The sequence below is a fragment of the Microcaecilia unicolor genome, chromosome 8 (genome assembly GCF_901765095.1).
Source record: "Microcaecilia unicolor chromosome 8, aMicUni1.1, whole genome shotgun sequence".
NCBI lineage: Eukaryota > Metazoa > Chordata > Amphibia > Gymnophiona > Siphonopidae > Microcaecilia > Microcaecilia unicolor.
The window spans coordinates 127500913-127515814 of NC_044038.1; the positions used below are offsets into that span (position 1 = coordinate 127500913).

General features: G+C 49.8%; 1 protein-coding gene across 1 annotated transcript in view; it reads right to left on the minus strand.

Moving 5' to 3' along the window:
* Nucleotides 1-14902, minus strand: part of HSPA9 (heat shock protein family A (Hsp70) member 9) — a 223531-nt gene that overhangs the window by 174163 nt on the left and 34466 nt on the right. The window contains 1 exon segment of the mRNA XM_030211606.1: nucleotides 158-339. Within this exon segment, the coding sequence (XP_030067466.1) occupies nucleotides 158-339 (182 nt within the window).

Here is a 14902-nt window from a genome sequence, read left to right on the forward strand (position 1 = left end):
GAGACAATCTACCTGTTCATCTCTATTTCTTGGATTTGTACACATTTCATTTCAGGTATAATGCTGTTTGAAGTCTTAGATGGAATAGCTAGACTGCTGAGGTTCCCCTCTGGATGGTGATACAACAAGAAAACGAATGGAATTAAGTTCTACATACACATCTTTCTGTACTTCTGAATCATCATAGCGTCGTCCAATCAGTCGCTTGGTGGCATAGAACGTGTTATTTGGGTTAGTTACTGACTGGCGTTTAGCTGGCATTCCTACTAATCGTTCACCATCAGCTGAAAATGCTACAACTGAGGGGGTTGTTCTGGCACCTTCAGAGTTTTCCAATACCTAAAGAGAAAACAGATCTTTGTCAATGATTCTCTGGAAATAAAATAGCTTAGAATTTCAGATACTTCCTCCCACCATGTAAGCTAAAAAGCAGAGGATTAGTATCAAGGGATCACAGGACTAGCTTCATACTGCATGCAGGTTGACAGTTATCAAGAATATTCAATCAACTCTGGATACCCACCCTCCCACTGAAATGACAGACCACCTCTACTGCAGACCAAATTTTATATGGATCACTTTAAACCAGGAGTTTTTACATATAGTTTTATATACTGTAAATAAAAGATATCAACAGTTTACGACTATTAGAAGAAGAGCATAGGGGAAGAAAAGGAGGACAAGGTGGTGGCTTAAGTTACAATTTCAAAAAATTAATTTATAAAAAAAGTAAAGGTTAGAATTATAATATTAAAACAATGAGAATTGCAAACGAGGTGGGCGGGAAGAAAGTGTGAAAGAACAATGCTGATGAGGGAAGGAAATTTTAGGATACTGCAAAAAAAAAAAAAAAAAAAAATCTTTTCATTCCAATTCTGATTAGAGTTTTAAGTTTATTAAAAGGCTCGATATACTGCTTAGACACAAATACTATCAAAGCAGTTCACAACACACAATTAGAGGAAAAGCTGAAAAATTAGGCCTTGAGCATAGCTTTAACACAATTTAAGGAAGGTTCCGATCGAAGCTCCAATGGAAGCAAATTCTAGCATCTAATAGCAACACTGAAGCTCAATCTAACAGTGAGAACAAATCTGTTAATGGCTACAAATGACAAGATATTGACAACCGAACAGAGAGCTTGGGGTGGTATATACAGAGTAAGAAAGCTAAGCAGAGAAGAAGCAAGATCAGCATGTTTAATTTCATATACCAATGTCCAAATCTTAAAACTTATATGGAAGAAAACTGAACCAATGTGCAGATGAGAAGCCGCTTAACAGCTGAATTTCTTTGCTCTATGCATCAACTTCACAGTTGTGGTCTGTACAAATTTGTAGCCTTGGCTGATATGGAGGTAAACCCTAAAGCATCAAATTGCAGTAATCTATGGGGTCTTTTTACCAGACTGCCGTAAAAAGCACTACTACTAAAGCGAATGCTACATACCTGTAGAAGGTATTCTCCGAGGACAGCAGGCTGATTGTTCTCACTGATGGGTTGACGTCCTCGGCAGCCCCCTCCATCGGAAAGTTTACTAGCAAAGGCCTTTGCTAGTCCTCGCGCGCCCATGCGCACCGCGCATGCGCGGCCGTCTTCCCGCCCGAAACCGGCTCGAGCCGGCCAGTCCAGTATGTAGCAAGACAATACACTTCAAGGGAAGACTCAACTCCAAAGGGAGGTGGGCGGGTTTGTGAGAACAATCAGCCTGCTGTCCTCGGAGAATACCTTCTACAGGTATGTAGCATTCGCTTTCTCCGAGGACAAGCAGGCTGCTTGTTCTCACTGATGGGGTATCCCTAGCCCCCAGGCTCACTCAAACAACAACCATGGTCAATTGGGCCTCGCAACGGCGAGGACATTAATGAGATTGACCTAAAAAATTTACCAACTAACTGAGAGTGCAGCCTGGAACAGAACAAACAGGGCCCTCGGGGGGTGGAGTTGGATCCTAAAGCCCAAACAGGTTCTGAAGAACTGACTGCCCGAACCGACTGTCGCGTCGGGTGTCCTGCTGCAGGCAGTAATGAGATGTGAATGTGTGGACAGATGACCACGTCGCAGCTTTGCAAATTTCTTCAATGGAGGCTGACTTCAAGTGGGCTACCGACGCAGCCATGGCTCTAACATTATGAGCCATGACATGACCCTCAAGAGCCAGCCCCGCCTGGGCGTAAGTGAAGGAAATGCAATCTGCTAGCCAATTGGATATGGTGCGTTTCCCTACAGCCACTCCCCTCCTATTGGGGTCAAAAGAAACAAACAATTGGGCGGACTGTCTGTGGGGCTGTGTCCGCTCCAGATAGAAGGCCAATGCTCTCTTGCAGTCCAACGTGTGCAGCTGACGTTCAGCAGGGCAGGAATGAGGACGGGGAAAAAATGTTGGCAAGACAATTGACTGGTTCAGATGGAACTCCGACACAACCTTTGGCAGGAACTTAGGGTGAGTGCGGAGGACTACTCTGTTATGATGAAATTTGGTGTACGGGGCCTGGGCTACCAGGGCCTGAAGCTCACTGACTCTACGAGCTGAAGTAACAGCCACCAAGAAAATGACCTTCCAGGTCAAGTACTTCAGATGGCACGAATTCAGTGGCTCAAAAGGAGGTTTCATCAGCTGGGTGAGAACGACATTGAGATCCCATGACACTGTAGGAGTCTTGACAGGGGGCTTTGACAAAAGCAAACCTCTCATGAAGCGAACAACTAAAGGCTGTCCTGAGATCGGCTTACCTTCCACACGGTAATGGTATGCACTGATTGCACTAAGGTGAACCCTTACAGAGTTGGTCTTGAGACCAGACTCAGACAAGTGCAGAAGGTATTCAAGCAGGGTCTGTGTAGGACAAGAGCGAGGATCTAGGGCCTTGCTGTCACACCAGACGGCAAACCTCCTCCAATGGAAGAAGTAACTTCTCTTAGTGGAGTCTTTCCTGGAAGCAAGCAAGATGCGGGAGACACCATCTGACAGACCCAAAGAGGCAAAGTCTACGCCCTCAACATCCAGGCCGTGAGAGCCAGAGACTGGAGGTTGGGATGCAGAAGCGCCCCCTCGTCCTGTGTGATGAGGGTCGGAAAACACTCCAATCTCCACGGTTCTTCGGAGGATAACTCCAGAAGAAGGGGGAACCAGATCTGACGCGGCCAAAAAGGAGCAATCAGAATCATGGTGCCTCGGTCTTGCTTGAGTTTCAACAAAGTCTTCCCCACCAGAGGGATGGGAGGATAAGCATACAGCAGGCCCTCCCCCCAATCCAGGAGGAAGGCATCCGATGCTAGTCTGCCGGAGGCCTGAAGCCTGGAACAGAACTGAGGGACTTTGTGGTTCGCTCGAGATGCGAAGAGATCCACCAAGGGGGTGCCCCACGCTTGGAAGATGTGGCGCACCACTCGGGAGTTGAGCGACCACTCGTGAGGTTGCATAATCCTGCTCAGTCTGTCGGCCAGACTGTTGTTTACGCCAGCCAGATATGTGGCTTGGAGCACTATGCCTTGACGGCGAGCCCAGAGCCACATGCTGACGGCTTCCTGACACAGGGGGCGAGATCCGGTGCCCCCCTGCTTGTTGACATAGTACATGGCAACCTGGTTGTCTGTCTGAATTGGATAATTTGGTGGGACAGCCGATCTCTGAAAGCCTTCAGAGCGTTCCAGATCGCTCGCAACTCCAGAAGATTGATCTGTAGATCGCGTTCTTGGAGGGACCAACTTCCTTGGTGTGAAGCCCATCGACATGAGCTCCCCATCCCAGGAGAGACGCATCCGTGGTCAGCACTTTTTGTGGCTGAGGAATTTGGAAGGGACGTCCCAGAGTCAAATTGGAGCAAATCGTCCACCAATACAGGGATTTGAGAAAACTCGTGGACAGGTGGATCACGTCCTCTAGACCCCCCGCGGCCTGATACCACTGGGAGGCTAGGGTCCATTGAGCAGATCTCATGTGAAGGCGGGCCATGGGAGTCACATGAACTGTGGAGGCCATGTGGCCCAGCAATCTCAACATCTGCCGAGCTGTGATCTGCTGGGACGCACACACCCGCGAGACGAGGGACAACAAGTTGTTGGCTCTCGCCTCTGGGAGATAGGCGCGAGCCGTCCGAGAATCCAGCAGGGCTCCTATGAATTCGAGTTTCTGCACTGGGAGAAGATGGGACTTTGGGTAATTTATCACAAACCCCAGTAGCTCCAGGAGGCGAATAGTCATCTGCATGGACTGCAGGGCTCCTGCCTCGGATGTGTTCTTCACCAGCCAATCGTCAAGATATGGGAACACGTGCACCCCCAGCCTGCGAAGTGCCGCTGCTACCACAGCTAGGCACTTTGTGAACACCCTGGGCGCAGAAGCGAGCCCAAAGGGTAGCACACAGTACTGGAAGTGGCGTGTGCCCAACTGAAATCGCAGATACTGTCTGTGAGCTGGCAGTATCGGGATGTGTGTGTAGGCATCCTTCAAGTCCAGAGAGCATAGCCAATCGTTTTGCTGAATCATGGGGAGAAGGGTGCCCAGGGAAAGCATCCTGAACTTTTCTTTTACGAGATATTTGTTCAGGGCCCTTAGGTCTAGGATGGGACGCATCCCCCCTGTTTTCTTTTCCACAAGGAAGTACCTGGAATAGAATCCCAGCCCTTCTTGCCCGGATGGCACGGGCTCGACCGCATTGGCGCTGAGAAGGGCGGAGAGTTCCTCTACAAGTACCTGCTTGTGTTGGAAGCTGTAAGACTGAGCCCCCGGTGGACAATTTGGAGGTTTGATGCCAAATTGAGGGTGTATCCCTGCCGGACTATTTGGAGAACCCACTGATCGGAGGTTATGAGAGGCCACCTTTGGTGAAAAGCTTTCAACCTCCCCCCGACCGGCAGGTCGCCCGGCACTGACACTTGGATGTCGGCTATGCTCTGCTGGAGCCAGTCAAAAGCTCGCCCCTTGCTTTTGCTGGGGAGCCGCGGGGCCTTGCTGAGGCGCACGCTGCTGACGAGAGCGAGCGCGCTGGGGCTTAGCCTGGGCCGCAGGCTGTCGGGAAGGAGGATTGTACCTACGCTTACCAGAAGCATAGGGACCAGTCTTCCTTCCCCCGAAAAATCTTCTACCTGTAGAGGTAGAGGCTGAAGGCTGCCGGCGGGAGAACTTGTCGAATGCGGTGTCCCGCTGGTGGAGAGACTCTACCACCTGTTCGACTTTTTCTCCAAAAATGTTGTCCGCACGGCAAGGCGAGTCCACAATCCGCTGCTGGAGTCTATTCTCCAGGTCGGCGGCACGCAGCCATGAGAGCCTGCGCATCACCACACCTTGAGCAGCGGCCCTGGACGCAACATCAAAAGTGTCATAAACTCCTCTGGCCAGGAATTTTCTGCACGCCTTCAGCTGCCTGACCACCTCCTGAAAGGCTTGGCTTGCTCAGGGGAAGAGCATCAACCAAGCCCGCCAACTGCCGCACATTGTTCCGCATGTGTATGCTCGTGTAGAGCTGGTAAGACTGGATCTTGGCCACGAGCATAGAAGAATGGTAGGCCTTCCTCCCAAAGGAGTCTAAGGTTCTAGGGTCTTTGCCCGGGGGCGCCGAAGCATGCTCCCTAGAACTCTTAGCCTTCTTTAGGGCCAGATCCACAACTCCAGAGTCATGAGGCAACTGATGTGCGCATCAGCTCTGGTCCCCATGGATCCGGTACTGGGACTCAATCTTCTTGGGAATGTGGGGATTACTTAGTGGCTTGGTCCAGTTCGCAAGCAATGTCTTTTTCAGGACATGGTGCAAGGGAACAGTGGACGCTTCCTTAGGTGGAGAAGGATAGTCCAGGAGCTCAAACATTTCAGCCCTGGGCTCGTCCTCCACAACCACCGGGAAGGGGATGGCCGTAGGCATCTCCCGGACAAAGGAAGCAAAAGACAGACTCTCGGGAGGAGAAAGCTGTCTCTCAGGAGAGGGAGTGGGATCAGAAGGAAGACCCTCAGACTCCTCATCAGAGAAATATCTGGGGTCCTCCTCTTCCTCCCACGAGGCCTCACCCTCGGTGTCAGACACAAGTTCACGAACCTGTGTCTGCAACCTCGCCCTGCTCGACTCGGTGGAACCCCGTCCACGGTGGGGGCGTCGAGAGGTAGACTCCCTCGCCCGCATCGGCGAAGCTCCCTCCGCCGACGTAGTCGGGGAGCCTTCCTGGGAGGTGGCCGCGGTCGGCACCGCACGCGGTACCGACGTCGGGGACCTCAACCTGGGCGATGGGCCAGCCGGCGCCACGCTCGACGGTACCGGAGGCGCAAGCACCGCCGGTACCGGAGGGGTAGGGCGCAACAGCTCTCCCAGAATCTCTGGGAGAACGGCCCGGAGGCTCTCGTTTAGAGCGGCTGCTGAGAGGCCGATGCAGGCGTCGACGTCAGAACCTGTTCCGGGCGAGGAGGCTGTTCTGGGCTGTCCAGAGTGGAGCGCATCGACACCTCCTGAACAGAGGGTGAGCGGTCCTCTCGGTGCCGATGCCTGCTGGGTGCCGAATCCCTCGGCGACCCAGAGCTCTCGGTGCCGACATGGGGAGGAGACCGGTGTCGATGCTTCTTCGACTTCTTCCGAAGCATGTCACCGGAGCTCCCCGGCACCGACGAGGAGGACGTAGAATCCATCCGTCGCTTCCTCGGGGCCGAGACCGAAGAGGGTCGATCCCGGGGGGGCTGTACCGCAGGAGCCCTCAGGGTAGGAGGAGACCCACCCGAAGGCTCACCGCCACCAGCAGGGGAATGGACAGCCCTCACCTGCACTCCTGACGATGCACCTCCGTCCGACGACATCAGCAGACGAAGTCTCGGTACCACCGACGTCGATACAGTCGCCCGATGCCTCGGCGCCGATGCAGAGGTCCGATGCCTCGATGCAGTCGATGGAGCGGCAGCCAAGGAAGATGGTCCGGACGCTGACGACGTCGATGCACTCGATGCCTCCGGTGCCGATGCCGACGAAGAGCCCGAGAACAAAACGTTCCACTGGGCTAATCTCGCTACCTGAGTCCGCCTTTGTAACAGGGAACACAGACTGCAGTTCTGAGGGCGGTGCTGGGCCCCTAGACACTGAAGACACGCAGAGTGCCTATCAGTGAGCGAGATTACCCGGGCGCACTGGGTGCACTTCTTGAAGCCGCTGGAAGGCTTCGATGTCATGGGCGGAAAATCACGCCGGCGAAATCAAAAGCCGAAATGGCGAAAATTGAAGCACCAAAATTTAGAGGGAGAAAAATCTCGACCGAGGCCAAAAGAGGCCTACCCCGATAACGAAAGAAAACTTACGGGGCAAAAACTGAGAAATACGGGAAGGGCAGAAAACCCGAAAGGGTCTTCCGGAACACTACCAGAGCGCTTCCCGAACTTTTTCCAGGAAAAAAAAAGGACAAAAACACGTCGAAAAGGACGCGCGAGGTCGACTCTCTGGGGCACGAACGGCGTAACACGACCGTACCGAGTGCGGACGAAAGAAGACTGGCCGGCTCGAGCCGGTTTCGGGCGGGAAGACGGCCGCGCATGCGCGGTGCGCATGGGCGCGCGAGGACTAGCAAAGGCCTTTGCTAGTAAACTTTCCGATGGAGGGGGCTGCCGAGGACGTCAACCCATCAGTGAGAACAAGCAGCCTGCTTGTCCTCGGAGAATAGGTTGAGAAGAGAGAAAGTCAAGATAACGGCGGTGAACGACGCGTTCAAGTAATTTGGAAAGGGAGAAGGGAGATGGGGCGATAGTTGGAGGGACAGGTAGGATCAAGCGAGGGTTTTTTATGGAGTGGAGTGACAATAGCATGTTTGAAGGTCGTAGAAACAGTTGCAGTGGAGTGTGAAAGATTAAGGATGTGACAGATGACAGGGATGACAGTAGGAGAGATAGTGTTAAGTAGGTAAGTGGGGATGGGATCAGAGGAACAGGTAGTACATTTAGAGGAGGAAAGAAGGAGGTCAGTTTCTTCAGTAGAAACTTCTGAGAAGGAGGAGAAAGAAGGAGAGGCCTTAATGCATCCTTACTGCAGGGGTAAAAAGGCCAATTTTTCTATTTTCTGTGTTAATGGTCATATGCTAATTGTCCCAATGTGTGTGAGCCCCTACCACAACCTATTTTGTAGGCAGTAAGGGCTCACGCACTGATCAAGCACATGGCATTTCTGTACACCACCTCAAGTGAATTTCTTCAAAAAGGCGGTAAATATTCACCCCAGACCCACTCCCACTGTTAAAAAAATTTATTTTTGACCACGTGGGGAGTGTCTGCCGATTCCAAAATGTACCTCTGGAAGCCTGAGCGCACCTATGGTAAAGCATTTTTAGCTGCAGTAAAACATGTGTTCCTGATTGCAGACACAGTGGTCCTTTTACTAAGCTGCCATGAGCACTAAGGAATGACCAGCAACCATAGGGTCTTAGCATCAAAGAGGGAATGAACAGAGTGACTGTCTTATTGTATGAAAAGATTTCTGTACTGAAAAATGTGATTGACACTGAGATGATTATCTAGAATAACAAAGTCACTCAATGGGATAGTAATACCATGTACAGAGGGTAGTATGGGAATTACTTGGTGAAACGGAAAGAGAAAAGTACCACAGTAGTTTTTAAAGTATTCCGTTTTGCTTCCTGCACCCCTTTAACTGATCAGTTAAACCTATGCATCTCCCTCCTAAACCACACACCCACTAGCAACTACCAACAGCTACACATACTGCCATTAGCTGCTAACAGTGCTAACATGTAGAATTACAGTAGTGCACAGGTATTAGGACAGTTATTGGTAGTTTAATAAACTGTCATTTTAATTCCCTTCTCCACACCTTATCTGACCTTTTCCTACACATTTTAGGGTGTGGATAAGAACCTCTGTTTTAAACAAATCATTTACATCTATTAATATGTGGGAACATGCTTGCTCTGCTACTGGCCTTTGATTATGGCACCTGCTCCTATATCTGTTAATGAACTGCTCAGCCAACCACTTTAGGAAACAGCTGAAACAATTAGCTGAAGCACTTTAATAACTATATTGGAAATGCTTTTATTTGATATACCTGCATTGAAGTAGAAACATAGCATAAATCTGCTTTACTATAATCTGCTTAGAACTATGCAATAGGGGGGAAAAAAATATCTGTGGAGGTGAGGGGGGGGGATTTTTACCTTCCAGATATATGTGAACTACATTGGCTACTGCTGAGAACAGTACACAAGGCTTGATGGACCTTCAGTCTGACCCAGTATGGCAATTATGTTAAAAACTAAAAACTATCCCAAGAAGAGCAGCTCTAAATAGTGAAAAATAAATAGCCTGCCTTTTCTGTCCCTTACACATTCAAAATATGTCTAAAAAGAATAAAATTTTTTAGAATTAATTATACCAATTTCCCCAAACTTGAATAAAAAGGAGAAATTAGGTCTTACTTGATAATTCTAGAACCCATGGGGATAGTTGTGTCTAGCCACCAGCAGGTGGAGATAGAGAATGGAAAACTGAACAGAGACATTTCTTAGTATCCAGTCCAGTGGCGTAGCCACAGGTGGGCTTGGGTGGGCCCACTTATGGCTCAGGACCACCCAACAGTAGCACATGTTTAGTGGTAACTGGTGGGAATCCCAAGCTCCGCCAGCTGAAGATTTCCCCTGATGGTAATGAAAACGCTACTCTCCACAACACCGGCGTTTTTCCACCAGCTGAGATTTTTTTTTTTTTTGGGGGGGGGGGGGGGGGGGGAGAACACTTGGTGCCCACCCAATTCTTGCCTAGGCCCACCCAAAATCTGTGGTACGGCTACGCCCCTGATCCAGTCCAGCTCCTCAGGATTTACGCACACAACAATCTAAACAACTCGCTAACTTAACACTAACCAGACGAGCAGACATGTATAGACCTCATCTCTGGACATGTAAAAGAACAAGAGATATTCAGGAAGCACCATGCAAGGTGACAGTTATTTAACCCAGTGTTTCCCAAGTCTGGTCCTGGAGTACCCCTTGCCAGTCAGGTTTTCAGGTTATGCACAATGAATATGCATGAAAGATGCATATAATGGAGGCAGTGTATGTAAAACGTTCATGCATATTCACTGTATGGAGGCAGTGTATGTAAAACGTTCATGCATAGTCATTGTATATATCCTGAAAACCTGACTGGCAAGGGTACTCCAGGACTGGACTTGGGAAACACTGATTTAACCCATTACTTCTCACCAACTAAACATCATCGAAACCTCAGGCTAGCCTCTGGAAGTGGGAAGGATTAATGGAAAGAAAATTATCAGGTAAAACCTAATTCCTCCTTCAATTATTATCATTATTAGCATTTGTATAGCGCTACCAGACGCACGCAGCGCTGAACACCTGATACAAAGAGACAGTCCCTGCTCAAAAGAGCTTACAATCTAAGTAATACAGTGGAGGAGTGGCCTAGTGGTTAGAGTGGTGGACTTTGGTCCTGGGGAACTGAGGAACTGAGTTCGATTCCCACTTCAGGCACAGGCAGCTCTTTGTGACTCTGGGCAAGTCAATTAACCCTCCATTGCCCCATGTAAGCCGCATTGAGCCTGCCATGAGTGGGAAAGCGCGGGGTACAAATGTAACTAACAAAAAAAAACAAGACAGTTACAGGTGAGGGAAGTAATGGGTGAGAAGGGAGGAAGGGACAAGGGGAGGGCAATTGTGGCTAGGAGCTAAAAGCAGCAGTGAAAAGGTGGGTTTTCAGCATAGATTTGAAAACAGGTAGAGATGGAGCTAGACATATAGGTCCAGGAAGTCTATTCCAGGCATAAGGTGCCGCGAGAGAAAAGGAGCGAAGCCTGGAGTTAGCAGTGGAGGAGAAGGAGGACGACGACAAGAGAGATTTGTCAAGCGAGCGGAGTTCACGGGGAGGAATGTAGGGAGAGATGAGAGCGGAGAGGTAATGGGGGGCTGCAGAGTGGATGCATTTAAAGGTCAGTACGAGAAGTTTAAACTGAATGCAGAAACACACAGGGAGCCAGTGAAGTGACTTGAAGAGCGGGCTAGTATGGGTATAACGATTCTGGCGGAAAACAAGTCGTGCCGCAGAAGTTTGGACAGATTGGAGAGGAGAGAGATGGCTGAGCGGAAGACCAGTGAGAAGTAAATTGCAATAGTCCAAGCGAGAGGCGACAAGGGTGTGGATAAGAGTTCTGACAGCATATTCTACTACTACTACTTAGCATTTCTATAGCGCTGCTAGGGTTACGCAGCGCTGTACAAGTTTAAACATGAGGAAGGATAGTCCCTGCTCAAGAGAGCTTACAATCTAAAGGTAAACTATGTAGTGAGTGTAGTATCATGAGTGGGGAAGGTGGTTAGGCGCCAAAAGCAAGGGAGAAGAGATGGGCTTTGAGTAAGGACTTGGGCAGGGAGGGCGCATGGCGTATGGGCTCGGGAAGTCTGTTCCAGGCATAAGGTGATGCGAGGCAGAAGGGGCAGAGTCTGGAGTTAGCGGTGGTGGAGAAGGGTACAGATAGGAGTGATCTGTCCTGAGAGCGGAGGATACAGGTGGGAACATACGGGGAGAGGAGGGTAGAGAGGAAATGGGGCTGCAGATTGAGTGCACTTGAAGGTCAGTAGGAGAAGCTTGAACTGTATACGGTAGCGGATCGGGAGCCAGTGAAGCGACTTGAGGAGAGGGGTGATATGAGAGTATCGGTTCACATGGTAGATAAGACGTGCGGCGGAATTTTGGACAGATTGGAGGGGGGATAGGTGGCTAAGCGGGAGACCAGCGAGGAGAAGGTTGCAATAGTCAAAACGAGAGGTAACGAGCGAGTGGACGAGGGTTCGGGTGGTCTGTTCAGAAAGGAATGGGCGAATTTTGCTAATATTATAGAGGAAGAGGAAGAAGCGACAGATCTTAGATGTCTGCTGGATATGGGCAGAGAAGGAGAGGGAGGAGTCGAAAATGACTCCGAGATTGCGGGCTGAAGAGACGGGGAGGATGAGGGCGTTGTCAACAGAGACGGAAAGTGGGGGAAGAGGAGAGGAGGGTTTGGGTGGAAAGACAAGGAGCTCAGTCTTTGCCATGTTCAGTTTCAGATGCAGGTTGGACATCCAGGCAGCGATGTCTGAAAGGCAGGCCGAAACTTTGGCCTGGATTTCGACTGTGATGTCAGGAGTGGAGAGGTAAAGCTGGGTGTCATCGGCATAGAGATGGTACTGGAAACCATGTGATGAGATCAGCGAGCCCAGGGAAGAGGTGCATATCGAGGAAAGAAGCGGTCCAAGGACAGATCCTTGAGGAACCCCAACAGAGAGCGGGACGGGGGTGGAAGAAGAGCCATTAGAAAATACTCTGAAGGTGCGTTGGGAAAGATACGAGGAGAACCAGGAGAGGACGGAGCCCTGGAACCTGAATGAGGACAGTGTGTCAAGAAGTAAATTATGATTGACGGTGTCAAAGAAGGCAGATAGGTCGAGGAGGATGAGGATGGAATAGTGACCTTTGGATTGATATTCAGAAAGGAAGGGACAAATTTTGCTAATGATGTAGATAAAGAAAGCGACAGGTTTTGGCGATCTGTTGAATATGGGCAGAGAAGGAGAGAGAGGAATCAAAGATGACTCCAAGGTTACGAGCCGAGGAGACAGGGAGGATGTGAGTGCCATTAACAGAGACAGAGAAAGGGGGAAGAGGGGAGGTGGGTTTAGGGGGAAAAATGAGAATTTCAGTTTTGGTCATGTTGAGCTTTAGATGGCGTTGAGACAGCCAAGCAGGCTGAGATTTTGTCCTGGATCGAGGTTGAGATTTCAGGGGTGGAGATGTAGATCTGAGAGTCATCAGCATAAAGAAGGTACTGGAAGCCATGGGATGAAATCAGGGTACTAAGGAAAGAGGTATAGATGGAGAAGAGGAGGGGTCCAAGGATAGAACCCTGAGGCACACCAACAGAAAGCAAGATGGAAGTTCAAGAGGATCCACCAGAGTGAACACACAGAACGAAGCGAGAGGTAAGAGGAGAACCAGGAAAGAACAGGGCCCTGGAATCCAAGCGAAGACAGCTATCCAGAAGCATAGTGTGGTCAACAGTGTCGAAAGCAGCAGATAGGTCAAGAAGGATAAGGATAGAATAGAGACCTCTGGATTTAGCCAGTAGCAGGTCATTAGAGACTTTGGCAAGTGCAGTTTCAGTAGTGTGAAGAGGGCGAAAACCAGATTGGAGTGGGTCAAGAAATAGGTTGCGAAGAAAGAAAGTCAAGACAACGGCGGTGAACAACACGTTTCAGTAATTTGGAAAGAGAGATGGGGGCGATAGTTGGAGGGACAGGTAGGGTCAAGTGAGGGTTTTTTTAAGGAGTGGAGTGACTACAGCATGTTTAAAGGCCATAGGAACAGTTGCAGTGGAGAGTGAAAGATTAAGGATGTGACAGATGACAGGAATGATAGTAGGAGAGATAGTGTTAAGTAGATAAGTGGGGATGGGATCAGAGGGAACAGGTAGTAGATTTAGAGGAGGTAAGAAGAAGGGCAGTTTCATCAATAGACACTTCAGAGAAGGAGGAAAAAGAAGAGGAAGAAGGAGAGTAGGGGGTGAGGACTAAGGGAGAGAAAGGTGGGGAGGGTTTGGATGAAAATTCAAGGTTAATCTTACAGATTTTATCGTGGAAGTGCTCAGCTAGGGTCTGAGGAGAAAGATGGGGGAATTGGGGGCGGAGGTACCTTGAGAAGAGAGTTCAGTGTGGCGAAGAGGAGTCGAGAGTTGGAGCCACAGGAATTTGTCAATTGGGTGAAGTAATCCTGTCTGGCAAGTGAAAGGGCAGACTGGAAGAAGTTAAGCATGAATTTGAAATGAATGAAGTCGGCAAGGGTGCGGGATTTAAGCCAAAGCGTTCAGCAGAGCAGGCACAGGAACGAAAGTAGTGGATTTTAGAGATTAGCCAAGGCTGGGGTTTGGTACACCTAGCAGGACGGGGCATGGGAGGAGCAAAGTGTCCAGTGCAGAGGAGAGAATAGTATCATAGGAGGAAACAGCTTCATTGACAGACTTAGATAGAGTGGTGGTACAGAAAAGGTTAGAGACATAAGAGGGTCAATAGCTTGAAGATTTCTAGATGTGGGGATTGAGATTGGGTGGGATCGGGGAGGAGAGTGCTTAAGTGTGAAGGTTAATAGGTGATTGTCAGAAAGGGGGAGATCTGAGGAACAGAAGCTGGAGGGAATGCAGTTAGAGGAGAGGATAAGGTCGAGATAGTGACCATTTTGGTGAGTGGGTGCAGAGGAACACAACTGAAGACTGAATGAGGATGCTAAGGCAAGGAATTGGGAAGTAGAATAATCAGAGGAATCATCAACGTGGATGTTGAAGTCACCAAGAATGAGGGACGGAGATGAAGGTTGAAGAAAAACAGAGAGCCAGGCATCAAAGTCAGTGAGGAAAGAAGAAAGGGACTTATCGGGGGGGGGGGGGGGGGGGGGGGGTGTCGGTGTCGGTAAATGACTGCAACTCAGAGTGGCAGCGGGTTGAATAAGCGGATGGAATGGACTTCAAATGATGAGGAGTGAGACTGAGGTATGAGAAGGGGCTGAAATCTGCAAGAGGGTGAAACCAGAAACCCGACGCCGCCTCTGCGGCCAAGTGGGTGAGGAGTGTGGGAAAAGAGGTAGCCTCCATGGCATAGGGCAGCGACTGAGGCAGAGTCGTCAGGTGGGAGCCAGGTTTCAGTTAGGGCGAGGAGTTTGAGAGAACAGAAGATGAAGAGGTCATGGGTAAAGGAGAGTTTGTTGCTGACAGATCGGGCATTCCATAGGGCGCACGAGAAGGGGAGGGAAGAGGGGGAGAGCAGGGGAATGGAAATGAGGTTGGAGACATTCCGGAGTGGTCTGTATAGATAGGATGAGGATTGGTGTGGGGGACCTGGACTGGGATTGATGTCCCTGCAGATAGTAGGAGAAGGAGTAAGAGAATAC